General features: G+C 40.3%; 2 protein-coding genes and 1 long non-coding RNA gene across 7 annotated transcripts in view; 2 read left to right on the top strand and 1 right to left on the bottom strand.

Annotated features, from left to right (window-relative positions):
- The first annotated feature begins 1,051 nt into the window (after window positions 1–1,051).
- LOC111248225 (uncharacterized) lies at window positions 1,052–18,715 on the top strand. Of its 4 annotated transcripts, none has more exons than XM_022800173.2 (10): window positions 1,052–1,192; window positions 12,310–12,497; window positions 12,670–12,813; window positions 13,442–13,691; window positions 14,220–14,653; window positions 14,990–15,156; window positions 15,549–15,662; window positions 16,943–17,165; window positions 17,532–17,660; window positions 17,923–18,715. In XM_022800173.2, exons 1-10 carry the CDS (start codon window positions 1,158–1,160, stop codon window positions 18,189–18,191), a joined length of 1,953 nt encoding a protein of 650 aa, XP_022655908.1. In that variant the 5' UTR covers window positions 1,052–1,157; the 3' UTR covers window positions 18,192–18,715. The 4 variants fall into 4 exon arrangements, with proteins under 4 accessions (XP_022655908.1, XP_022655907.1, XP_022655910.2 ...); XM_022800172.2 differs by lacking the exon at window positions 1,052–1,192 and adding an exon at window positions 11,298–11,440; XM_022800174.2 differs by lacking the exon at window positions 1,052–1,192 and adding an exon at window positions 11,429–11,549.
- Window positions 11,215–25,441, bottom strand: LOC147756978 (uncharacterized). Its single transcript, XR_015322824.1, has 2 exons — window positions 25,228–25,441; window positions 11,215–11,535 (listed from the first exon to the last, which is right to left on the bottom strand). It is a non-coding gene; the product is annotated as an uncharacterized LOC147756978 (long non-coding RNA).
- Window positions 25,442–25,858: 417 nt separating this feature from the next.
- mwh (multiple wing hairs) overlaps window positions 25,859–27,322 on the top strand; it is a 169,094-nt gene continuing 167,630 nt past the window's right edge. Inside the window, exon 1 of one of the 2 annotated variants that reach the window (XM_086982308.1) lies at window positions 25,859–25,999. The gene's annotated coding sequence lies outside the window, so the exon portion shown is untranslated. The remainder of the gene's footprint in view (window positions 26,000–27,322) is intronic. The other variant, XM_086982309.1, reaches the window with a different exon arrangement.

Below are 27,322 nucleotides of genomic sequence, written 5' to 3'. Positions count from 1 at the left end.
AATTGTTCTGTACGAGCATTTTCGAGCATATTAAGCAGCAGCCTTAAGCGACGATACGGTTGTTTTGTATATGTCGAACCTTCCCATTAGGCGATAGTCAAACTGAAGGAGTACGCCTAAGCACGTTATTAGAACACCGACATACGAAATCAAGGTTGCTCTCGAATGCGTAAAACAATCTAAAATCATTAGCGAGTCCAACTCCTGGTCAAACGCCATATATCTTTTCAGATAGCTCTGTTGTTCCCAGTTCCACAACTCCTTAACTGCGATCGTGGCTGTACGAAATGCCGACCGTTTACAAATCTTGTTAATTTCGCTTCCAGCCGACGCCATTTGATACAAGATGGCCATCTGTAGTAGGGCGCCAATAAAAAAGGACCTTCCGGTGGATTTCAAGCCATTGTCCGATTCCAGAATACCTAGGACAAAACCAATATATAACAGCGCGAAAATGTTCAGGTAAAGAAGAGTTAGAATGGTGCCAAACGTCTCATTTAACGCAGCGGTTATGTCGCGAGCTTGTTTCTTGCCGCAGACAATCTTCTTTTGGCGCGATTGCGCCAACGCCCAGTCGATAAGCTTGAGTCGATGTTTTAAAACGATCTGGCCTTGTTGATACACAATAATCGCTAGAAAGATGATTTGCTTGACGTGCAGCCTGGTCCATAGGCCCGCTGCATTTAAACTATCTAGCAGGGGCTGTTCAGCCCATTTCGCATGGGAGTAGAGCGCGCACAGATAAATGTCACTCTCGACGAACCAAATGAAACAAATGAGCCACGTAATGAAAACAATCCCATATACGTGTCGGACGCGTTCCATCTCGAAGATGCTCCTCACCCTTGCCTCATTTAGCCATAGCGATAGCGCGGACACTGCCATAAGAACTAACTCATTTATATCGTAGACGATTCGAAACAGGTCACTTGCGCTTGCCGGGTTCGGCAGTGTGAACCAATCGTAAACCATTCGACCAGCTATATTCAATCCAATGTTTGCTACTGTCACAATTCGCATCGTCAACGTGAGGCTTCTTCGAAGGGTACCATCGTTTCTGCACTGGGAAGGGACGTGCAAGCAACGCGCAGGCTCTGGCGCAAGGTCGAGACCGTAGATCAACGCTAGAATCTGGATGAAATGATTGAAGCATTTCGATGATGACAAGTAATGCTCTTTACTTTGCCTACCAGTAAGTTCATGTTCGAGTGGTTCCCATGCCTGCATTGTGCCACTCTGCTTGTCGTTTATATTAGACGTTTCTTTGAGGTTAGGTTTTGCCTGCTCTTTCCACGCTGCTTTTATACTGCGAGCCTTTGGCTGCCTTCAGTACCAAAGCGCTAAAACACTTACCTTTTTGTAACAACTACAGCTTGATAACGCGTCTATCAGATCGTAACTTCCGCTGCGTATTGGTTTTTTTTTTGTTCGGATCACACGTAAGTAAATACCTTGATGTGAAGCTGAGCACTCCCACTTTTTCCCTCATACCTCAGTGAGTATTTTAATATGCAGTTTATAATTTAGGCGGTTTATACGATCGGTTTATATTTAAAATGGATCGACCAATCGATAAACAATAGACACATTTATTTACTGTAATTTGGTATTATCGGTCGAATAATTTTGTGCCCTCATAGGGAAATGCTACTTCCGGAAAAGGTGTCGTTCCCGTTCGCTCAGACCTTAAGTGCGTTCGACTGCACGAATAACCTTAAATAGGCCTTAAACAAATTCTGAGCCGGTGAGTGAGCAACAATTGTCGTTTACACTTACCGTGGTAAACTGAAAGGCCCGTAGCAGCTGTAGGATTCAGTAGCGTGTAAATTATGACGATGTGCTTGTCCCTATGTTAACCAATACAAACTAATCCAATGACTCAGATAATGGTCGAGAACTTAAAATATTGTAATTTTACTACATGTCGTACTTGAAAGTACAGATGGTGACACACGTGGTATGGCAGAGCTCGAGAACAGAGAGGATAATTGTAAACCTCATCAAAACATTTCACCAAACAAAAAGATCTTCAGGTCGACCAGAAAATGCAACAGGAGAGAACTGCACTATAATAACATAAATAAATTATCATCATTCAGGCGTGTAGCGATAGAGAGCAGCTTTTTGCATATATTATCTAGCTCCTTCAGCTGCGATTAGATTTACTATGACATCATTTCATCCCTTCATCTGTTATCACCGGTTTTTTTATTCGCGATAAAAAATTGGTCCGCTATTTTTGCTAGCAGCGGTGTAATTTCCGTAGTGACTGTAATCTTTGTCATTATAATAGATTATATATTCCAGACTTTTTCTCTATTGTAATTAGCTTTTCCTCAGGCATATCCAGCTAGTAAGCCATGCTTGATAATTTGTATTGATGAAAAGCCCCGGAATCTTCGTTCGTGCTCTACCGTAGACGATTTCACTAGAATACATTATTATTGAGTGACTATGTGTAGAGTACTCTCTAAATTTCTATCCTTTTATTAACACGTATTAAAGCTTTGTCTTGAATACGTCGTGACCATGACAGGAAGGTACACTGATGGAATGCTAACTATTGAGCAAGAGGAAAGGGTTTATTTTCTACACCCCTTTCTAAATACTCCTTTTTCCCTCACCCTTTTCCTTTCTCTTTTTTAAATTGTTATCAAAATTGTACAATTTTGTGCCAGATCTACATGTCGGACCGCGTGACGCTGCTTAGCGGCTCGCGTTGTTCCGGCCTCTAGCGCTCCGTCGCGGCCGCACTCGATCGTGCTCTTCAGTGCCGCTGTGCCGCGGCGGCCCCAAACAAAGCTGCCAAGCAGACACAGTGTTTTCTAGCGACGACGATCTCAAACAGCGTCGTTGCTCCGACGACGACACCTTTCATCAATTTTTCTCCCTACCTGATCGATACGAATAGTGCTATTATTGTCGCGGCTTATTTTAAGTTACCTTTGACCTAGCTGGCGCTTCGAGTGCGGCCCGCTACAAAGTATCGCTTATTGCAAAGCGTTGCATTCGTATTTTAGTCATAGTTCAGATTTTACTAGCGCTATGCTGTGCTGTGCTAAACGTTTTTACTCATTTCTTCGTGGGCGCTAGGAGGACAGGTAGAGCGCTTCCGATTGGTATGTTAAGAATAAATAACAAGCAAGAGAGAAGGTGGCTAAGGAAAAAAGCCGCGAAACCTATTACAAACTAACGCTTTTAGCCGCTCACACAAAAAAAAACGTTGTTCTCTAATGCAAACAATAGTTTTAAGCAGGTCGTAAATGTCTATTGCCAGGACGCAACTCGAAGCCATGCCATCGGAGGGCCAAAAGCAAAGATTCACTAGTACTGCGGTTCTTTCTACGGGCATTAGCTTTTATTTGTTGTTTTTGAGGCGAGAGACATGATATTATCGCATCGCAATTATTTAGCTAAATTGCTTTTGCCAAATCAAGATAAAAAGCGGTTTTAAAGGATGGCTCACTCCATCTATCCGGGCGGTTATCATAGTGAATATTGCTCTATATCATATTGGACGAGTAGTATATCTATCGGTGGATATTCGTAACAAAAGAAACAAACGCTAGGGGGGCATCTACGTTGCCAATGACATAAGTCCTATGGCTCAGGGAGTGTGTAGTCAGCTACGGTGTAAGCCAAAAACACTTAAGAATATGTTCACCGAAAAATGCTGCCAATTTCACAATGGCATTGTCCCTAATCAGTGATTTTGTTGTGGTTCGCTATTTTGCTTATGTGAAGCCGTCGGTCGTATAAGTACTACAAGCAAATCTGACAAAGCTGACAGGCATCATTGGCCATTAGTACGGATTATAATTTATCCAACTTTCACATCTACTATTTACTCTCTACTTCAACAGATTATGGTGGCCTTCAGCAGCTACACTCGACGTTGGGAAGGGTTAGAGCTACACAGCTCATCGCAGAGAAAGAGCAGATTCGAGAACTGATACGAAGAAAATAAATATGTTTGTAGCAATTCTCATCTTACTATAGCTTCCTCCTATATATACCAGTGTTGTTTCGGATAGTCTCGAATGCAAAGACTACCCGATAATTTCTCGGCTGCGTCTATTATTTCCGACATGGCATGGCGTCGACTTGAAGTGATATTATGAAAATGTCCCGCTTAACCGCCCATCAATCAAGCAACCACCCTTGAGCTAAGCTGGGATAACCCCTGTTTTTCGAGTATTACGTCCGGTGGCGTTCATACGCCTGGCTAACTCCCGGTCTGAAACGAAGTCCATTTGCGCCCTGCTTCGAGCCTAGAACACAACGTGTCCCTGAGATTAGCAGGCACATACGTTACCCGCTAGGCTATCACGCGGACAAGATGAGAAAGCCTAAAAGCATAGAACCATTTAAGAAAGTGTCTCAGATTTGGTCATTGCCATATTCAGTTAACGATGTGAGACTGTGTTCTGTATTGAAGAAGTACGCTGATCTCTTATCTAGGTGTCCTGATCGCCTGTATAAATGTCCCACTCCAATTTGAGTAGCTACTTATGCCTAAGTTTGACAAGTACAAAAACTTGACTTTCTTCCCGAAGTGTACAGTTTCATACTGTTGTTAATTCTGCCATTTGTGTGTAGTCTATTTCACTCGCTTCACAATGTAAATATTGAATGTTTTTTCCACCTTTTCTGTAAATTTAACGCTGACATAAATTTAAATCACTCCGCTCTGTGACATAAGCCCATTCGCGGTGAAGGTTCGCCGGTATTTGAATCCGATTAAATAAGATTTAAAATTATTGTTAGATGCAATCCGATTTGCATGTCCGGATATATTTCTATTTAGGTTCCTATATATATATATATATATATATATATATATATATATATATAAATTTACTTTTTATTTCTTTTTTAATGTTTGTGTTCTAAACCATCTGTGCAGATCTCTCATATTTAAAATTAAGGAACAACTAGCGCATTCCGATACGATAAGCGTTGCCAGTTGTGTACCTCAAATTTCTGTGTGTTTGGACACGCAGGTACATCTGCGCTTGTTTTCTTCAGATAATAAGAATCTATATGTTTATCGACGACCTCTTTGTTGCACAGTGCCCTCACGTACCATTAAGTAGTAATTTTTCTAGTAGTAAAATGCTGTCGAACCGATTCGCTCCCATTGAGCCGGCAGAGGTATGTATTTGATTTAGAGTGGTAAACTGAGACATGACTTTGTTTTCATCGGTCAGCAGTAGGCTGTGAAGGTTGGAGATTACACACACACAGGCAGGTAAATGCCAATCATTAAATGAACCCACAGCTGAATCTAAATTTAAAGCATGTCAGGCCAATTCTAGGAGCATCGACGGCTTTCAACTGGCCAAAAATACGGTCAAACTTACGCTTTGTATTGATCTAAATTATGGTATTTCTGGCTCTTGATCCTAAAATACGAAAAGAAATGGCAAGGTCTTCGTCTATCTTTGGCTTTCCGTGAGGAAAGCAGGAGTCTTTGAAAAGGGCTTGTGCTATTTGTTAGAATCGTATGGGTTATCAGCGTGGTGCTTTCCATCATCAGTCGTATTGGTTACTTTCTAGGGTACAATAATAAGATATTCCTAGTACAGGGCACGCATCTTGTATCGTCGACAAATATTCTGTTTATGACTTAGGCAGCATGGTTGAAGTGAAGAAGGTTAAGAAGATCCGAAAAACGCATTCATTCACAGAAAATCTTTGTCGAACAGTTTTGATTGCGTAGTTGCTTAACCGATTGCACTTTCTTCGGTCTGATATTGATAGTCATCCGTCTTCTGGGTCACTGCTAGGCTCAACAGGTAACCCCATTTTGTATACACTAACAGCCATTGGTCAGTTCTGTAGAGTACAAGTGACACTGATATATCAGTACATTTATCTATAGAGTACTACCACTACATATATAACTTACGTATCTATAGGGTTAGATCATCGGCGCGATGTTTTAGCTTCGATGTCAACAGAAGTTTACGAATCGCAAGCAAAAAAAAAAGCAAAAAAGGAAAATGTCGCCCGAGATATAACATCGGGACTACACCTGGTAATTTCACTCAACTAGAAAATTTTCCGCCCTCAGGAAATGCTATTACCTAGAAATGAAAATACCTTATTACTTTCTCTATGTTTCGAGCTCTACGTCCGGCATAGCCGTTAAGAATTCTATGGGAAGCTAGTAACCAACGCCATGTTTAATACTGACCCTATGCGTCAAGCACTAGGAGTGATGTTAAAAAACGACTTGAACAATAACATCTCTCAAATCTCGCTCTATTAGCGTGAAGAATTAAAGCCGTCGGCAAACGCATTGTGATGATCACCAGGATTTATTGCTTATATATGCTTAATATAATGAACGGTTATGACCAACTGACAAGACCTACCACTATGCTCTAGTTATTGGCGTTTAAGTTCTTCAATTCGAGTATCGTCCCATGTCGACATTCGGCAAAGGACTTGGGACGGCATTGGGACGAAGGTGTAACCCAATCGAAAAGTAGATTTGATACTATTGTTGCGTTTTTTTCTTAAAAACTTTTGATGAAGTGGATTTTTAATCGTCATTTTTGCACTGTTCGATCACACTGAAAAGTGATAATAGCTAACCAGGGTTTAAATAAAAAGCTTAGCTAATTTTATAAGCATCGAAATAAAATAGTGTGCAAGCAATTTGAATCGAATTTTTTTACGGGATTATGGGCTTGCAATATTTCTAGCAAATATTTGATAACATCTTGGGTGAAAAATGCAGACAACTTGCTATTGTAAACATGGTATATAAAAAAAAGTGAGCACCTAGGAAGCATTTTATTACGTTTCAGATAGAGTAGGCTCAACGTTGTTCTGCTCGCAGCAGGTCCGTGCATGGGTAGCCATCATTTGACAAACTCCTGCCTACAGCTATGTGATGGTCAAAATGAGCTCCGCAAAAGGGCCCTTCCTACGGTCCGGATCGTAAATGTAAATAGTCTCATTGTCTGGATGCTCGCAGAGTTAAGTGTGTTTTCGTGTTTTTTTTTTTTTTTTTTTTTAAATAATCAAGGACTACCGATATTTTTGGCACATGACCATCAGCAGGCTTTCAGTCTTGTGAATTGCACAAACATTTTGTCGTAACCAGAAAACACTGAAAAACACATTTGAAACGACTTTCGATTTGCCAATTGAGCGCCATTCACTACGTGGTCCCTTTGCTGGCCAATATTTTTTTTAGTTTAATTTATATATATATATATACAAGAAATATTATACAAAGAGAGAGGGATTCGGACCCGAGCCCAGGAATTGAAACAACAAAAGTAGGCTACTAGAAACCCCCGTGGAACTGACCATAAATTTCGGCTACACGGTGAAAGTGGATCCCACAGTGCACGATTAGATTGCAAGATGCAAAGGTGCTTAGTCGGATTGAGTCTAAAAAGCCAGGGTCTGCCCAAGAAAGATGTCACTGACTACTTAGGAGGGTCTCGGCAGTTCCTCAAAAAAACTCATTAAACTTCGTCGTCTCAACGACGGCAGTTTGTTCAACTTAGGCCACGCTGAAGTAGAAAAGGACGCGTGTACCTTTGGAAAGAGTACCGGAAAGATTCGTCTTTCTATACCAACTAAGTGCGCCTCGTAAAAGCCAAAGCGCATACTTTCTCCTTCACAAACTGATTCCAACGTTTAAACTTTTCTTATTTCCAATTAATTGAGGTTTAGTAATAGGAAATATCGGGATTATGTGGAAAAAGTCAAATCGGTAATGAGAAGGATTTTTCGTTAAATTTTTGAAACTATTGCATGAATAGTTGAATTTTCCTGCCCGTATTGCCAATACAATTGTCAAAGATTTTTTTTTTCCAAAATTAAGTTTTTTCCAAAATTGAGATCTTCGGCATATCCCGTTGCTGGCAAAGACCTCGCACGGCCTTGCCGAATTGAATTTCGTTCCATTATGGTTCATGCTAGTAGGTACGTTCAGCTCTACTATTTCGTTGCCGCACATCTCTCCGCTAAATAACTCGAAATAGTAAGCTGATCGCGTCTGACAGGTTGGAAATTAGTTTAATAAGATTGTATTATACGGCAGCTGTACTACCCAGTGTAATACATCTGTCGAATATGTATAATGTTTTTTATTCGTTTCAACTTGTGCCGTCCCACATTTGAGTACAACCGCAAGTCAGTACCTATTGCATCTATAGAGGAGAACGGCTGTAGTTGCATCTCGAAAGATTGTGTTTAAAGGACAGTTCACTCGTTGTGTGCTATTTTAAACGGTAAATAAAATCTAAGTCGCCAATACTCGATAAAAAAGTTCTGACGTGGTGCTCAAAGGGTATGATATTGAAATACAAATTAGACAAACATAGAGTTATATTAACTGTACATTCAGGTAGTGCATATTGCCAAACAAGCGGGTTTTTTTTTATTTTCCTGCACAGTGAAGGCTTCATTCAAACAAAAGAAAAAGACGGTGCCAAGCCGTTTCTACTTATATATATCGAGCAATATCGAGCAATGTTTCTATAATGCATATTCATGACTGCTGACGGCCCTGTAAAATACAAAGTAATTATAGTCACTCATTTGCTTTTAAAGTGGTATTTACCATTCTATTTTACATGTAATGCACACGTACCAAAACCTCCCTGGAAGTTGCAAGTGATCCGCAGACTGTTATGAATTAGATGTTTTATGTTATTATAGTATAATAGGAAGGAAAGATTACTTTATAGAGCTGGTTAATTTACCCCACTATGCGCGTTGGCATATTTTAAATTATTCGATATGTTACAGAACAGATATTAAATGGGTCTAATTTTTGAGGGTGAGTTGTTATCTCATTTGTTCAATACAGCTAATCTAAGCAGTGAAAAACCAGCCAAGGGACTTCTCCTATATGTGACGCTTCTGCAATAAATGCATCATAAGTACGTAAAGATCTTGAGCGAAATAAATAATGACTTATATGTTGTAAAAAAAAATGGGCGCATTAATGGGTTCGGGCATCGTATTGCCTTGCTATTTTTGAAACAATTTTCGTGTTGTGATTTTTCCGCTAAATACGTGCTAACTTTGCTAATGCTACCTATCAGTTGGGATACTCCGCACTAACGTAGACCGCAACGCAATTAAAAGCTCTCGCAGGTAGAATTATATATGGGGTAGGTAAATCACCATGTAATATGGATAGTTGATAGAACTGATCGTTGGCTCTGTTTCATAGCGATAGGCGTACTGGCTTCGACAAAGAAATCTATTGAAGTTATTAACGAAACGATAGTTAACTTTTTCGTTAACACGTTTGAAATGTCCAATTCCGTCAAGCTAATCGTGTCGAGTTCCACTCCCGATATTGCTGTTAACAATTGAATCAGATAGCTGGATCCATTCACACATCTATCCAAGATTCTACGCCCGGCCTTGAAACCATCCAACCTCTTTCGTCGTATCTACCACTTACTGAAAAGCAGATTCGTCTGAGAGGCACAAAAAAGCAATATCAGTCTGTCACAAAGTTTACTATCCATTTCGTATCGTATGAAAATTTCAAAACGTATCCCCATCCCGAAACTGAAGGTGGTCATCGTCCGATCTTGTTCAAGTTGATTACTCGCTTATGGCTAAGCTGGCCATTATAAAATACCTACAGCATCTAGATTTCAAGTTAATATTAATGTGTTTCCGTAAATTTATACAGAAAGACGTGCATCATACCCTAATTCAATTAAACTTTAGATTTAGCGCCTCAACCGAACGAGGCCGCAAACGATAAGAGCACTAACAATGGCAACGTTGCATTAATTGCGTTTAATTCAATTAACTGAATCTGATTTCTGTGCTAAAATAGCATAGTAATGCTAGTAATGGTATAATCCATAAACTACTAAGTGATGTTAACAGCCCGAGGCTCAGTATTCGCATTTTTCGGAGGCCATCGAAAGCGCTATTCTTTCTGGACCGTTTGTTCTGACGGCACCGCTGTAACTGAATCTGCTGAGGAACAACGGCTTCTTATACAAGCAACACTTGAGCCAGCATCTTGAAGCCTTTTCCAAAAATCCGATCGTATTGGCCTGTGCGATAAAAATTTGGTAGGACACAGGTACTACTCACTTAGGTACACATATATCGTGTAGTCCGTCGAAGAGCGACGAAGTCCCGATAAGGACACGAAAAAGAGCAAAAACAAACGTAGAATAACGACCTTACGTATAAATCCAAGCTTATAAAACTAAATACTTATGGTGTTCTTTGTATGCTTGAAGTTACTTGACGAAATCTATTACGAACCTCGCTATAGTGGCGAAGCTTTGTCCAACCGGCCTCCTCGTAGTGTAGCCACTCAACAGAGGGCATGTCGGAACTCCTTTATTAGCAGTATCTTTGCGACATCTATATCGTGTGCGATTGAATAAAGCCAATAACAGCGGAAGGCGTACTGCAAGCGGTGTGAGGAAGTTGTGAGACAAGAGAACCAGACTGGCAACGGTTTTGTATTGATCCTTCGTAAGTTGGCGGGAAAGGCTACAAACTTTTTCCCACCTATTTTTTTCCCATTTACATATTGATGGTAACAGGAATGAAAGCAGCTCTTCGAACTCGTGCGTCATACGACTGCATTTAGCATCTTTAGTTTATGAGACTGCTTAGCTTGTTTGATTGTAATAAAGTATATGGTCGGAAAGTTCCGTGTGATCCCACTTTATCTGCCAGGAGTCTTTCTTTTTTACTCATTCTATATCAATCAAGGTTTATTGACACTTCACATTATGTGGTGTTTTCCCGTCTGGTCTACAAATCATTGTATCTATTAAGTAAAATTACATATACCACGACGGTATTGGAACTAGGGTTTTTCTCTAGATAGTGTCCTTAAAATCCTAATACATATTTATAACCATGTTGTCTACGCAACAGAGTATATTGGAAGTATAGATATGGTAGCGTTAGCAAAGATAAAAGGTACTCATTATCCTGACGGAGGGTATCCATCCTCAAGTAGAGTGTAAAAGTTCGTAATTATTGAGATCACGTGAGACAGCGTTAATGCCTATAAACGTTGCTTAAGTCGTCCACTTTTCGTTGTCTTTTTCCTACCGCCTATCTGAGCTAGTACTAAACTTTTAGTAGAGACCTGTTATTTCGAAGTAGAACAGGATTTATGATAGGGGCTATATCTATATGCCCAGCCAAAATAGCAAGTAAGACTCCTCTCTATGGCGTAGAGTATTTTGTGAATTAAAGACAAATTTGTTAGACGAGCCTCCAAACTCATCCACGGCTGTGGGGGCACCGTTACATTGCCCTTTGAGATGCGTGGCGACACCGAACAGAACTTTACAAATAAGCATGTCGATTCCAGCAGAAACCAGCTGGACCCAAAGGAAACACCGGTGGATTCTCAATGTAAACTTGAGCCAAAGAATGACTTGGAGTCGAAAATCTACATTAAAAGGTTATTGTTTGAAGTTACGTCGTTCAAGTCAAGTTGTGAATTGTGGTATGGATGTCTTTGGCCGGATATGGAATACTCTGGTCAACTTGTTTTACCTGTAATTGAAAAAGTAGGTAATGAACCTTAGACTGTTCTTACTATATACGCGCTAGGCTTTTTCATCTTACCAGTAGTCGTTTTACGATAATTTAGCGATCTAGTATTTGTGTGCTGGTGAAAAACAATAAAACGGTCTCAACACCATGATGATTTACCACTGGTGTGTGTTAGTTTAATAAAAGTAAAACGTCCGACAACAACATAAGGATCCTAATCTAGAATAAATTTAGGATCGCTTGACTGATTTTTCACACATACGCATGCTCGCAAGAACAATGCAGGATGTCTATTAGAATAAGCTCAACTTTTGATAGAAAAACCAGCTTTAAGCAATCCTAAATGGACGAATCTAACGGTTTTGCAAATCTTTTATTAATTGAACAGCAACTATGAATAGTTTTTCTCTCTCCCGACAGATACTGTGTATAGTTCCGTGGCAGCAGCCTCGAAACAGCCAGTCCCTAAATAGTGATTTTCTATTTTTGTTCAATCTCAAGCTGGAGCGTCTTACTACTTCCGGCTCTGAAGGTTCTTTGGATACTTTGACCGCTGGTACTACGAAAACCGTGAGATTCGTACAGCTGCAGCCTTGTAGCCATGCAAGGCCCTGCTATGTGTTGTCCTGATCTTCTTGCCTATGACTTTCCACTATAGTTAAAAAGATTTCTCGATCTGCCACTTAGCTACCTGTCGAGTTACCGCCGTTTTTAGATATATTAAAATAATCAATATGCAAATAATTAATAAAATCAATTGTTTATGATTATTAGATGGACTGGCCCGGATTGCGCTTGGAGTTGGGTAATAGCTGCCGCGTGCTCATTTTTAAATTTCTTCACGTTCGCGTTATTACGTTCGGGTTCCGTACTTTTTATGAACAGCTTAGAGTACTACAAAACCTCACGGGCATCAGCCTCGTGGCCACCATCACTAATTATCGCTGTCGCGAACCTTTCTGGTAATTCTTCTTAGTGTCGCTACGCTGAATACCATTATGCTGTGTGTAAATAGGTAGACGTATGAAGCACAATCGCACCAATTAGAACTCATCGTGTTACTTCAGAGAGAACCGAGCAAGTATATCACGATATTTGTTTCTAAATTGGCTGTTTTTTTTCTTGTTTGTGAAGGTGTCGGGACAGGATATCTAACTAAACTCTGGGGTCCGCGTCGAGTTGCCCTTATTGGATCAGTCCTCTCCTCGTGTTCGATTATGGCCTGCTACTTTGCGACGGACATCACTCGACTCATAATTTTCTGCGGAATTTTTCATGGTAGCCATTTTCGTTGGTAGCAAAAAGGCATCATAGAGCACATGAAGTCCCGTAGTTATTATGGACTTATGTAGAGAAACACGTTTCATTTGCCCTCTATTGTAATTATCAATGTATGTACAAGAACCTGTCGGATCTCGATAGCAGTCCTTCAACATGAAGCTTATTGTGTTCATATTGTCGCTGTAGGAGAACTTGACATGGAATACACAAATTGGTGTAATGAATACCTTTTATAATACGTATAGTTACCGATTGGACTGAGTACCTCTCCTAATGTGTAAGATATTCTTTTTTTACTATAATTACTTTTGTTTCTTCGACCGTGTTGCCGGGTCGTTGTTTAGCAGGTCTATGACTAGTGGTATTGTCGTACAGTTTATCGCTTTATCATTCGCAGGTGTATTTGCGATTTTAGAAAAAAAGATCTTGTTTCTGTAAGAAGATCATTTTTACCACCTGTGATAAATGAGGGGCACTGTGGTGGCATGAGCAACCCCACTTCAGGGAAGTGTCATCGCTATCAGTTCAGAGTATTAACCACCGAATATTGAGCACACTGACTGTGGCATTCACTGCTTATCATGTATTTGTATATGATACATTTTTTAATTCCGGATTTTTGCAGGCCTCGGTGTGGGCTTGAACGTCCCAGCAATTGCAGTCTGTCTAAATCTTTGGTTTCGTGATCGAAAGGTGACCGCGAGTGGTATTATCTATACGGGTGCGGCACTTGGGTCGTTCGTATATCCCATCTTCTTTGAATGGCTGATTGACGCTGTTGGCTTTCGCGGGTCATTTCTGATCTTCGGAGCCTTGATGCTCCATAACCTGCCAGCAGCGCTTTTCATTCGCAGTCCGCCCTGGCCTCCTATTGAGTAGGTGACGCGCAAGACCATAGCATCTTATTATTTAAGACGGAATATATCAAAGCACTTAAACGCCTTACACTTAAGCTGTGAAAAGGACAAATCCTTTGGCATTTGGTAGTGCTAAAGTTCGATTTCTGAGTGTTAACAACGCAGCTCATTTTTTTTATTGTCGGCAATATGTAGAAATTTGGGACGCAGTCTATCTGGATGGTAAATAGTTACATTACCTTTGCGCCATATCCCAGAGCATCTCGAACCGTATCAGTGAAAATGTCGTATGATAGGTAGAGCTATGCTATTTTTATAACTAAACAAAGTCAGCATTCGGCTGAAGTATCGTAGCTCTGTATTGTTGTAGCGTGCTAATTATATTAGTTAACTATACTGCCGTTATATAACACTATATAAAGCAGTCGTATATAGTGTCCCTTGAGATACAAATGTAAACCTACAAAAGTCCGTCTATATTTAAGCGACCCTAGCATTTCAACCGCTAATGGACTCTACCCGTTGTATCTGACTGCACAATGCCAGCTCACGTGCACCGTCCAGGCAGTCTTCCCGGAGGCCCTCTACCGCCATACCTGAAACAGGTACTAATCCATTGGAAGGAGAAGGCAAAGACACAGACCCCGCCGTTGATGCGGTACCTCCAATGCCTGTACTCCGTCGTAAATCGTTAGTAGCTTGCTCTCTTTCCGAGAGCTCGTTTGATAGTGCCAAAAGCAACGAGGAAACTACTGAACAAAAGGGGTGTCAAAAGATTCGCACGATAGGGCAGCATAATCACAAAGTTGAACCAGTTCTCGAGGAACTGTACGGTGGTAAATACAATTTGACGGACGGCAGCAAGGAACGGTATAACGAATTAAAAGAGAAAGGCCAAAATCATGGAAAAATTGGCGCTGAACAGATTAACCACACATCAAATTCTCATCGTCAGGACTTCAACTGCTGCCCTCAGCAAGGTACGAAAAAAAACCTCTGTTCGAAACATTTCGCCTCGATAACAATACGTGTCTGTCCTAGTAGACTATTTTATGGGCACACATTATTGAAAAGATATTACTGGATGATCTATGACATGAGTCGGGTACGTACGTAAACGTGTTGTTACCAAACATTTCACAGAGTCCTACGATATTGAAGCGACAACAATGCGCAAAAACCAAAAAATGTACGCGTGGGAACAATAACCACTTTAGTCCACTAATGCCATTGCCAGCATACACTCAGGTGGTATTGTGGCATGAATGTGGTCTGTGCCTGTCTTAGTTTGGTTTAATTTATCTTACTTAATATAGGAGAATCAGCTTCACGCTCTTCTATGCACACCGCAGCACGGCTTAAACTGAGGCGATCTTCATCAGCGATATCGACCAATATTTCACTGTACTCGCCCGCCGTTCCTGTTTCAGTAACAGCTGAGAAAGATTTCGAGATCGAACAGGCTGGGCTAACCTTCGAAGAGGTACGTGACCTTGAGCTAAGATGAAGATGCTACATTTGTATTCATATGCCTACTCTGTTAGTGCCATGAAAAGTTCCGCTTCTCATTCGTTTGCGATACGAAGGCTGTACTAGGGCAACAGTTCTATCTACGTAGGCTCAACTGGGAGTTCTCTTTCGAATAATCTAATACTGTAAAACCGTCCGGGTGCTCTGAGTAAATCTTTGCTGGAACTTTCATGGTTAAGCAATGCAGATTAGTTTTATGATCTAATCTGACAATTATTTTATTTACCATATATATATGAAACATATATATCTTTGAAAAAACTTTTAAATGTGTACTTTTTAACAATGAAAAACTTTTAAGCAGGTTATCGCATTAATGTTCCCTCATTACACTGTATATTACAGCCGAAGCCTGGTCGTGTAAGTCCCCTAATCGTACTCGTCGGTATCACCTACGTTCTTCTAATTAACTGCAACAGTGCCTTTCAAACGATACTCCTCGATTTCGCAGCCGACAAGGTAAGATCGAAAAGTGAGTTTTCGATTATAATTAACTGATATTAAGATGATTTATCTTCAAGTATGTTATTAGAATTGAAAGCAACGTTTCGAAATCATGAAATGGCTGTAATTTTTAAACCGGGAAGATAACACTAACATTTAAACACCGTAGATAGCGGACTAGTAGTTCCTTCATGCTTGAGGATTTTCGATCTTTCATTATCCTACTAAATTTCGTTATCCTTTTCTTTTACGCGCAAGTTGACGTTTACGTATTAACGTGTACGCCTTTGCATGGAAAAAACCGTAATTATTTGGGCTTGAGCCTGCAGAGAGTATGGAAATGGAGTCTCCTCTTATTACTATAGGCCTTAATTCAGGGTATAATTTCAATGCTTCAATGAGATTTTATCAGAAGATGATTGCCTTGTTACACATCCACAAGTGTTTTTAGAAATGTTAACCATCAAGAAAAATAGGTCTTGATATTCTTGGGTTATGTCTCGAATGTAAAAGGATTATTTCGCATGATATTTATTTACCAGCATGATAGTCCAAAGCCCTGCGAGGATATAGGAATCCCATCGCGGAGCTACAACCCCTCGATCCCTAACTTCGTAACGCAACAATTTAATTGTGCCAACCAATGCAATGGACAGTACCTAAATCTTTGACACCTGTAGTTGTTGCTCTCGACTTAGGTGTATGTGGGACTCGCTGATGAGAGTCCGCGTGATCACGGTTTAGGTAGGATTTTTTCAGATGGCCTACCTACGTCTTGTCCATAAGGCATGAGATGTGATAAACGGCATTTTTGCGGCGATTTTAAGTGGAATTAGACATAAGCCGTAATTGCTTTTTTTTTTTTTAATTAAACTTGTATGTAGCCTTGGTAAAGTCAATTATAATCTGCAATCCAGGAAAGTTCTAAATCAATTCACCGGCCTAGCAGCATCAGCGGGTGCTTACCCTTTTTAAATACGAGCTTCGTTTCAATTTTTACGTGTCGTAATAACCGAAATGAGATCCGCTGCCTAGGTCATTGGTACGAAGGCCAGGTGCGCTCAATAGTTCGACCAGGTCTTCGTATAGGACTGGTGGACTAGAGAAAAAAAATTCATAAGAGAAAAGCCATCTTCGCCTGTTGCGTTGTCATTGATAGCAAAGCATAAACAAGGCTGAGTACCTATACAAGTTATTTATTATCGACTTGTTTTTTGTAGTTTTAAAATATTTATGGCGTTGTCCTAACCGTTAGACGCAATATTTACTGAACATGAGTCACTTTTGGTTAACAGGGCGTAGAAATTCATCACTCGGTATATTTACTATCGGGATTTGCGGTGTTCGACATTGCTGGAAGACTGGCGGTAGGAATAATCTCTGATATGGGACTGATGTCTAGGTCATCGTTGATCGGCAGTGCAGTTCTCCTTTTCAGTGTTGCCATGAACCTCTTGCCCTTCGTCAGCGGATTTATAATGCTCCTTTCGTTAACAGCACTCGTCGGATTCACATTGGGTATAACTGTTGCTCTCTATTTATATATCTCGCATTGACACGGGCACACTTGCCCGATCCAGTGTTGATATTCGTGAAGAAAATATCGTGACTAGTGAAAAAAATATTCAGATTAAATATCTGGCTATTTATAATGCATGGTAGAGCAGTTAGTTTTTTCCTCTAAAAATTCTAAAGCGCGTACCATTTGGAAATCAAAGGTAACTATTATCAGCTTAAAGTAAGGCAACTTAAAAACTAAAATAAGTTTCACTACGGTATCGTTATATTTACGTTATTAAGACGCAGACATACAGAGGACAGTTATTAATTGCCGAGAGGCCTCCTTCTGGCTATTTTTTTATTCGCGATGTGGAAATATTTCAGGTACATCAGTGGTTCTTATAACCGTACTCGTTGGCGACTATGTGGGGAATCTCGCGCAGGTTCCACTGGCGGTCGGATGGATGGCCTTCTTCTCAGGCATTACCGGATTAACACGACCCCTAATCATCGGTAGAATTTCTTTCGATCCCATTACAATGAATCTAAGTTTGGGCTACATTTGGTGCTACGGACAGGTTAACCTTAAAGAGATTCCTTTAGAGAGAGACCTACCTATCTTTATCTATCAATTTATGATATACTAAGTTTTATCTTTGAACCTTTTTTGAAGTACAATTTCTAATCCTATGCTACCTTACGTGCTCCAACCGGGTGCTTTACATTAATTCACCTTACGCTTGCGTAAATAATTTGCTACCGGATCTTTAATCAGGATTCTTTCGGGACATCATTGGTAACTACGATGGTATGCTTCAGCTGATGGGATCACTTATGTTGGCTTGTGGCCCTATGTGGATCGGAGTCAACTGGTATGAAAATTACTTCAAAAAAAAGAACCAAAACGTGAAGACAGAACCCTCTACTAAAACATCGACTGTGCTATCTACAGAAGCGCCTAGCTTTATGAAGGCAACAAAAGCCTCAAACGAGTATAGTCCTAAGGGAATCAAGGACCGGGTCGAATATGTAACTCGATTATAGGGTATTATTATATAATTGTTGAATTAATTGACACCACATATATACCGTTGCATAGTATTATAGTATCATTATCTTTAACTAATATATACAGAAAAGGTTCATGGCAATTTTAGAATCGATAGTTTTCCTATTACACCCCCCACCACCAGCAAACCCCTCAATAGTAATATTTGCCTATAGGTTATACAGCGCGGCCGTCCAAATGAGCGACAGGCTTAGTAGACATTTACTCTCATAAATACGCCGCGAAATTACTAGACAGAGTTAGAGCATTTACTCGTATACATTCAATGAAAAATACGTAGATCCCCATAGTGACTTAGAGTTGATCCAGACCCTAGGCATCGATCGTATATGTGAATCTGTTACGGATTCGCCTGTATCAGTATGATATATATATAAAAGCCACTATTCCGTTCGACGGATCAACGGCGACAGCACAACGTTTTCATTCGGAGAAAACGTTGGAAAACTTGTAATAAAGCGTTGTCTCAAGTTTGACGTAATGTAACACGACCAAACAAGCTTTCTGATTGACGAGATACAACAATGCACATCATATATAGGCTAGTATAATATAAAACACATCTCGGAAACTCATAGATCGCCTGGCGGGATTCGAAAATGAAAAGACTGGCATTGTTAGTGGATAGGAATTATAACGGAAACTTTCAGCATTGCATCACATCTGAATTGAATAATCTACCTGCAATGATAGACATGATTAGAAGTTACACTGAAGAACTTTAATTTTACTAGATTCGTTTTTATTGGAAGGAAAGCACTTGCCTCTAATGAAAGTGCTTTATCAAGATTTTATGGTTTTCGATTTCTCTCAGAATTACGACTTCTATGATTCTGAACGAATACCCACTGCCGTCTTTAGCGACGCATTGCAACTGTGGCTCGTCTCTGTTAATCTAGTTGTTGCTGTGATGGCTAGGCCAGCCCAGTCCAGCCCAGGTCGGGCCTGCCGTTCCAAGGCATACATAGATCACGACAACAGATGCTGGCGTGAAGACCAGAATATTCTTCGCGATTATATATTGGTCCTCCTCATTAAGCATCACGATCGTATCTATAGCGATTACTTTTCTCGTTGTTGTTGTTGTTGTTGTTGTTGTTATTATTATTATTGCGATTGGATTTCGCAAACGACGCCCACGGCTTATTAACAGACTACGGTGTCTATAGCAGCAGGGGCACCCGCAATGAAGTGAGTGATGGCGAGATCAGAAAACCGCAGCGGCGCATCTTGTAGTATAGTCGTGCAGGACAAACTGGGAATATTCCACCTTTGTTATAACTACTTTTAATAATGGCACACCAGCTAGAGCGTTAGTGAACGAATCAAAGAACAGGCCAACAGATTGATTTTTTGTTTTTGGATATTTCAACTCGCGTTTCGCTGCCAGCGGACTCCCTTCCCCCCCCCGACTTAAGTAAGGCCTAATAGTATTACGCAATTAGCACTGCCTGATCGTGCTTCACTGACTATTTACGATCTATTTGTTATCATTTTATCTGCAACGGAAAATCCAAATCTTGATACTCACGAGAGCAATATGGAAATGGCAATGTCAAAGCAATGGATAATTATGCCGCTTTGAAGTGTGGGCAAGGACAGAACTTCCAACCTCACAAGCGAGTAAGACTAGCAGTTCTATAATAACTACAACTATTTCTCTCTTTTTTGCTACAAGTAACAAACGGAATAGTAATACCATTTGCCAGCTGAAACGGACCGAATGGTCGCAGAACGTCGAACGAGCGGACACGGCATACAGAAGCCGCTTTGAGTAAAAGACTTTACGCCATAATTGTTCGGTAACAATGTTGCAAGAACGTTTACACGAGCTCGTAGTGGTGGATTTTCTGAAAACTGTGAGTAGGATAAGTAAAGCCAGTCTATAGAATTTCAGTATATGCACGAAGGGAAGCCTGGTGTGAGAAGAAAGCTCGTAGCTATTGCTTTGAGAAGATAAAATACTTCTACTGGCTGCACAATGCCCCGGGATAATTGCAGCTGGAAAGGACACGGTTTCATGGTGTCCCTACCTATTTAATAGGCTCTAGGCTACACCGTTTTCCACCAATGTGCTATATTTTCCTTGCGCATTTCTAAAGTCTAACCAGAGGTATATGCCATCATATATGCTTACAGTAATGCTTGATAAATTTTTTAATATTACGTTGTCGTTATTAAGCACTAGTCGAGTAGGTCGGTAGATAGATAGTTGTCCATCTCGTCAATGGTTTTTTACTACTATCGATAATACCATTCCGTTAGACGAAGCTGGCTAATTAGTAGCTCCTTTTAATAAATTACTGTGTTTATGTAAAAAAAAATGTTTATATTTTACAGGCGTGTTTGTAATCTGTCATAGAAGTATGTGCATTTTAGAAAGTAGTGGGAATGCATGTACAGCTCGACTTGTGTAAATGGTCAAAATTAGTTTGTAAAATTACTTGAATTCAATGGGTATGTTTTGCCCACCTAATCTTCTACTAGTGCATATATGTATATTGCTTTTCCATAGGTAGGTTGAGAAGAACGGACACTTGAGCCTTAAGGCAACTATTTAACGGTATCCATAAAACGTTTTCCCTATCTAATGACAAATCATGAATAACTATAAAGGAAAAAAATAAGCTATAATGTACTTTGTATATGAAAAAAATCGGGCAATTTCTTTTAAATAACAGATTTAGAATTATGCGTCATAAAATAGGTTTTTTTTTATGCTGAAGTCGTTCGCGGGAACATAGAGCTTCTTTTACCAAGCAGTCTACATAAAAAACTGGATCGCTTTTTATTTTTCCTTGTTACTTTTCCGCTATGCTGTCTATGATATTTTCTGTTGGATTTTTTTTTGCAGAAAATCCACTAACCATAGGCAATTCTAATCGACATTGAACTGACGAGTATTGTAAACAAAAAAAAAAACACTTCGTTTCAATAAATAGATGACGACAGCGCGTGGCTTGCATCCATAATAAATGCCCTACATCCATACCACGATGCTCGTACTATGCCACCAATCGTCTATATGCAAATACAGAACTGCACGAAAGACAAATAGCAGTAAATTGCCCTGAATCACCGGTGATATCAGCTCATATTAAAGGGCTATATACTTAACCGCTTGCTAGACGTTCCTGTCAATTGGAACGTTATCGAACATCATTATCATGTTGCTGCTGCCGCTTAAGGATATGCCGTGATGGATTAGGTAGGAGTGGCCGCCTCGTCAGATAAAACAATAAAGCCTGCATAGTGTATTGACGGGAGAATCCCCGGAACAGCACTCCCACTATAAACCGGCTATATTATACGACCGACTAGCTGAACGCTGTATCCGTTGCGATAACAGCTGATTGTAGACATCAAATAACTATCTCACATGCACACAGAGAGATAGAAACGCATTGGGAACACGGCGTGGTGACATAAGGCCGGCATTATGACGATATTTATATTGAGATAGAGGGCAAACGTAGAAGAACGAGGAAGGGAAAAGTCAAAACTATAATTCCTTAGCATTGTTCGCTAGCGGCTATACGACACCCGTTCAGATATCGCAGTTGATTGTTGGGCTGCTGGTCCCAAGTGGAAACCCGTCGAGCTATAGGCAGTTGCGAGGATAATAGATTGTTGACATGCGCCGCATGAGGCATGAGAACGCCTTGCTGACCGTAACAGCGGCATAAGTAAGGGCAAATGCGTATGCTGTCACGGCGTGCATGCGTATAGATTTAGAACATGCGGAAGCGGCGAGAAATATAACCTCATCAAAAGTTAAGCGTTAAAGTTAACGGGTCTAATGATAAAAATAGCATATTAGAACGGGGAACATCATCAGCAGCGGAAATGGCAAAAACGACAGCATCTGCCCGTACGAAAACTGTCTGTACATTGGCGCCCCACTGATGGCTGATAGCGGGTGGCATCTCGCGTTGAGGAAAATATGCCAAGCAAGCCACAGGCGGAAATAATGGCTTAGAAAAAAAAACTATCAGTAGCATTATGGCTTTATAATGATGGTGATGTTTGCCGCGTAGTCCACTCGTTGACGTGGTAAGGTGATTCATTTTATCGTTATTATTACTAGTAGTTTGTATAAATCGTATTTGCAGTGGTATCAATACTCTTGCTCATAGGGCAGTTGTCAACAACATTAATATCAGAGAAGAAGAACCCATAAACCATACGTAGGTGTGCTTTACCCGAGCTATGACAACGTCAAACACACCTGTACATCTACTCAAAAGCTTTTTCATCCCTGATCTAGTTTAACAGGAGTCTCACTGACGGTTGATCGGTTAAAAAATCGTTATTTCTACTTTATAATTGGCATTTGAAGAAACCAGTGCATCTCGCCTGATCCACTTTAAATGTACCGATTTAGAAAAAGGGAATATTAAATTAGACGTGTTTGTAAACGGTCGACGCATACCGCACTGGAGCCCATCTCGTGCTCCATCTTTTCTCTATCAGTTCAAAGTAATCATTGTTCTTTGACGCTATAGGACTGAGGGAACTTGTTTTAAATCCTTGATCTGCCATAACATCCATTTATACGCAGGATGAATATAGGCTGCGTCGATTTTCGAAATATTGCACGCGACCTCCTACGTTAACGAGTCGTCAGCAAAATTATGCTCACACATCAGCTGCCCTTAGCGTAATGAATATTTATCGTATCAGCGTATGGTTATGCTACAGAACGGATCGAGAGATGCTTTCCGGGTCTGAATTATGAAGCGAAAAACGCGTTATCGGTACCAATAACTTAAAAGCTGCTCAGAGACAAAATGGGGTTTACAGTGGTATGACACCACAACAGCGCTTCCCCAGGATCCGGCCAAAAGTCGTCGATGAAGCTCAAATCGACTCGAACCGTACGGGTATGGCACGTTGCCGTTTTTAGCGAAAATAATTATTTAGATGTGCTCTATGTACGAACTAGCCGAAGTAATTTCTATGCACGCCTGCCATGATCGAATCTTAATAATACGTTCGTTCCGTTGATATCGAGTAGCATAAAAGGAGGTCTTACGTTAGCCGAACGATAATGGTTCGAATGCGTAACTTTCGATCATCAGTGGGCGTGCACGTAACGCTTACTTATAATCACGTATAATTAGGAATCAAGAGACGCAATTTATATTACTCGATCACGTTTCCAGGCGCTTGTGGGTACTTCTGTAATAATCTAGTACTTAGATCAATATAGAAAATAGCTTTCTTGATTCATACAAATTATGTAGTTGTGTCAATATTCACTGTGAAGGGACATGTGATTATCGAGGAACTGATACGCCCGTTCCTTTAAAGAACAGTTGTATATATTCGCTGGTTGATAACCGATATATCAGAAAACTAACAGCTGGCACTGGTTTTCTATATATAGTTTGGCTATATATAGTTTTACTTTGTGAAAGTTGACTAAGGTAAGACCCAACAGAACAGAATGAACCATTATTATTATATTGTTTTCCATTTTTATTCGTAATGGAAATTCTGGAAGACATTTATATAAGTGCTTGATGAAAGAAAGTAGATGGCCTTGAATTAAGTCATAGGAAGAGCCACCGCGATGGCTTGGACGGCCAGGCCTCTTGCTGAAAAACGTCAACAATCTTCTTCGATAGTAGACAATTACAGTGCAAATGAGGACCTGAATGGGAATGAAAAAACTAAGCACATTATCAAATTTATAATCTGTGCTTAGTTTTGCATACGAAAAAACTATCATAAATGCGTTACATTGATCATTAGTTGCGGGACGTCTTTGAACACGATTAGAGCCAGACACCTAGCACTGCTTGTCGGAACTATCAACCCCAGCACTTACAGGCTTATAATGAACGGATTGTTGACAAAGCTTGTTCTACACATTATGCAATATCGAAGAAATAAGCCATACTAGTGCTAGCGACAACTATTTCTTGGACATGTACACAGCCTAGTGCATCCATATCGGAATAAACTTCAGCGGGCTGTTTGTCGTGACGGGAATGCGTTCATCCGATCCCCCTACTACAAGCACAAAAACCTGTGTTCTTTCTAGAACAAAATAACAGTCTTGCCATCGCGGGCAACAGTGCGTTGTTTTTGCAATCTGAGTGAATATCAGTTACTATCCAATCTTGCTGAATACTAAATGGGTTTCTAAGGAATTCTTTTCTGCCATAAAGTCCGGTCTACGTCATTGACATGAGGCTTTTAAACAATCAAAAGAAGATTTCCTTCAAGCCAGCCAGAGGATCATTAACAAAATTTTAATTTATAACACTTGAGGATTCATTAAAATGGCCGTAGAAATGTTTTTCATGCAGCTAGGTTCTCTCGCCGTTAGGAAATAGGCGACCGTTTTAGAGAAAAGGACATCGACTATCAACTGAGCTGCCTAGATTAGCTACAATGCTTAATAATTCCGAAAGCACTTGCCGTTTTTTTACAGCCTTTGAATTTTTGGAAGCTTTGATGTGCTGTCTGTTTAAATTTTAATGCTGTTAAAATATATACGCCATATATATATATATATATATATGGCGTATTTGAATGACCTTTTAGTGAATTTGCACCTCTCACAGCATCCGAAGTCGTCTGATGCACGTTTACCATTGAAGCTTATTTGAGGATTAAGAGGAATATTTTCAAAATGATTAACCTATAATTTAATTCTTGAGCGTAATCGTTATGAAGTATAGTTAAACTGAATAGCAGATCCTCTTCTTCTAGAAACTTAAAAAATTGCGTTAATAGTAATTAAATACAATCCTAAAAACGAGATATAAAAAAAATTCTCAATTTAGACGCGCCATATACATATATAGGTTAATTACGCAATATACAAACCGCAGGGGGCTATCCCGCGTCTTTGGTTGAGTAACCACCGGCAAATCATCTAGATAAATAAAAATACGTTCCATCTCTTAGAATGTTTATGTTTGATCAATATTATATATATATACTGTTATCCGTCAGGTAAACTTGTGGATTTGTAATGTGGGCAGATCAAGTACTTACTAACGAATTAGATAACGCAAGAACGATATCAACAAGTTGTTGATCGTTTGATCGGTCGGCTCGATGGATAATTGATCATCGAACCCAACATGATATCTCTCCTGGCGTAAAAGGTGCATTGATACACTCGTCGTTTAAATATACCCTAGCCTTGTTTATGGGTAAGTCGTTTAATGGCGGACAACCCATTTCGATGTGCTGTTACAGCTTACGGTACTAGTTGACATCGCAACGACGGCAAGCCACTTGCCATTGGCGCAGTCCACAAAAATTCAATAACGGATTGGTACGTGTTCTCGCCTTCGGTCGTGTCCGGCGACGTCAAGTTCATCACATCGATGAATCGGTTAGTCCTGTTGCGGTCCCTGAATAGAACAGCATTTTTGGGTCTACCATTTGGCACCAATCGTCCACATGAGGCCTTGTCTACTCACGGCAGAAGTGTTGGTGATGTCATTTTTCCAGTTGTTATCTGTTTCATTGCAGATCACCTGTTTTCAATCGGCTAGTTATGCCTATGCCGCTGCTACCGGTGTTGTGCATTTTTTGCCACCAAAGGCAGTCGCTGCCGTTGTTACAACTGTCAGCTGGTTGCTTTTGCCGTTGTTACTACGAACGAAAGGGAAAGCAGCGATAAAATCAACATTTCCCCAAGTTGACTTGGAGTGATAATGCCTCTTTTCGAAGAATAGAAACATGAAGCGGACAAACAGAAGTTCACCGATTTAACGACACAAATGAAATTCGCGTACTGACGGAATGGCTGTTTTAGGTAAGTTGTTTTTAACGAACTTTTATGCCTTATGTGCATGAATAATTTTCTTGTGTACGTTCAAGCGGACGCCAAACTGCTGATCCTCCGACTCGAAAGCGACGGGACCCTTTCAGATGAAACCGATCATCGAGAGCTATTTGGCGTTCTAGATAAAAGCACACAACACGCTAGAGTATTGTTTTATGCTATAGGTTGGCTCAATTTAATCGTTTAGCTGAAAGTATCTTCATTTCACAACGCCTATACTTGCGTATGCAATGTTGAGAGAGACAAATCTTCTATTTTCTTAAATCCAGTTGTACTGTGAACAAATTACTGCCGTTTCGGAATTTTGTTGTCCGTTAGATATTTTCTTATCGAAGACGAAAGATTCCAGTATTTGTAATTCAGTATCATCCGCTGAAAGGCTCGCATGGTCCTAATAGTATAAAGTATCCTTAAATTATCTGCAGATATCAGTACTAGTAACAAGAACAACAGTAGCAATGGCAACAGTAACTATATACATAGCGAAAACAACCAAGATGACCGATGTATGCGTATGTGGGTGTGTATGTACGTGCGTGCGTGCAGCGAACGTCAAAGGTACTTATGGATAGAGGACGCATTCAGCTACTCGACGCTATAGTATATAGTATGAATTGTCCGACATGTTCAACAGTTGCATGTACGATCACCATCACCGCTGTACAATTGCCAGACGATAGCTTGATAACAGCGGACGCTGTTATAGACTCGATGCATTGCCGTTGGATGCGACAACAAGATGAAGACAGACACGTCAAGATAAGCGAAGATCTAATGAAGAACGCTGTTGCACACCGTACATTCTTTTTTCAAAGACGCTGCATTTTTTTTTGCGTTTCTCCAACTGAACAATTGACATCCAAGAATCAGTGGTAAAAAAATGTCACAACGGCGGTTCTACTAAGCGTCGGGTATTACTGCACGACGTGACACTACTCCGTCTGCAAGACGCGTACCATCCGATCTTGATGGTAACTGCTATTGCCATCAGAGAGCTATCGGTTATGACAATCGGAACGGTCAACTAACGGCACAATTTCAATTAATAACGGCGACGCTGCTACGAGTCGTCGATCTTATCACCACGAGCGGCAATAACGAATTTAGCTGTCGTGTTAGAGTTATTTAAGAAGACGCCTCGCCCCTCTCTACACGTATATATATTTACTGGTAAAAATGCACAATTTTCAACGTTTACCTATAAATAATATCTAGAATGACAGACGAGGCATCTTGTGAGCAACGATAGTCCAGTCTATATCCAGAAAGATGCATAGATACGTTTTCCTTCCC

This window comes from Varroa destructor, unplaced genomic scaffold (genome assembly GCF_002443255.2).
Source record: "Varroa destructor unplaced genomic scaffold, Vdes_3.0 BEIS01000003.1, whole genome shotgun sequence".
Lineage (NCBI taxonomy): Eukaryota > Metazoa > Arthropoda > Arachnida > Mesostigmata > Varroidae > Varroa > Varroa destructor.
The sequence above is the reverse complement of the archived record's forward strand: the minus strand, read 5'-3'. Positions and strand labels throughout refer to the sequence as shown.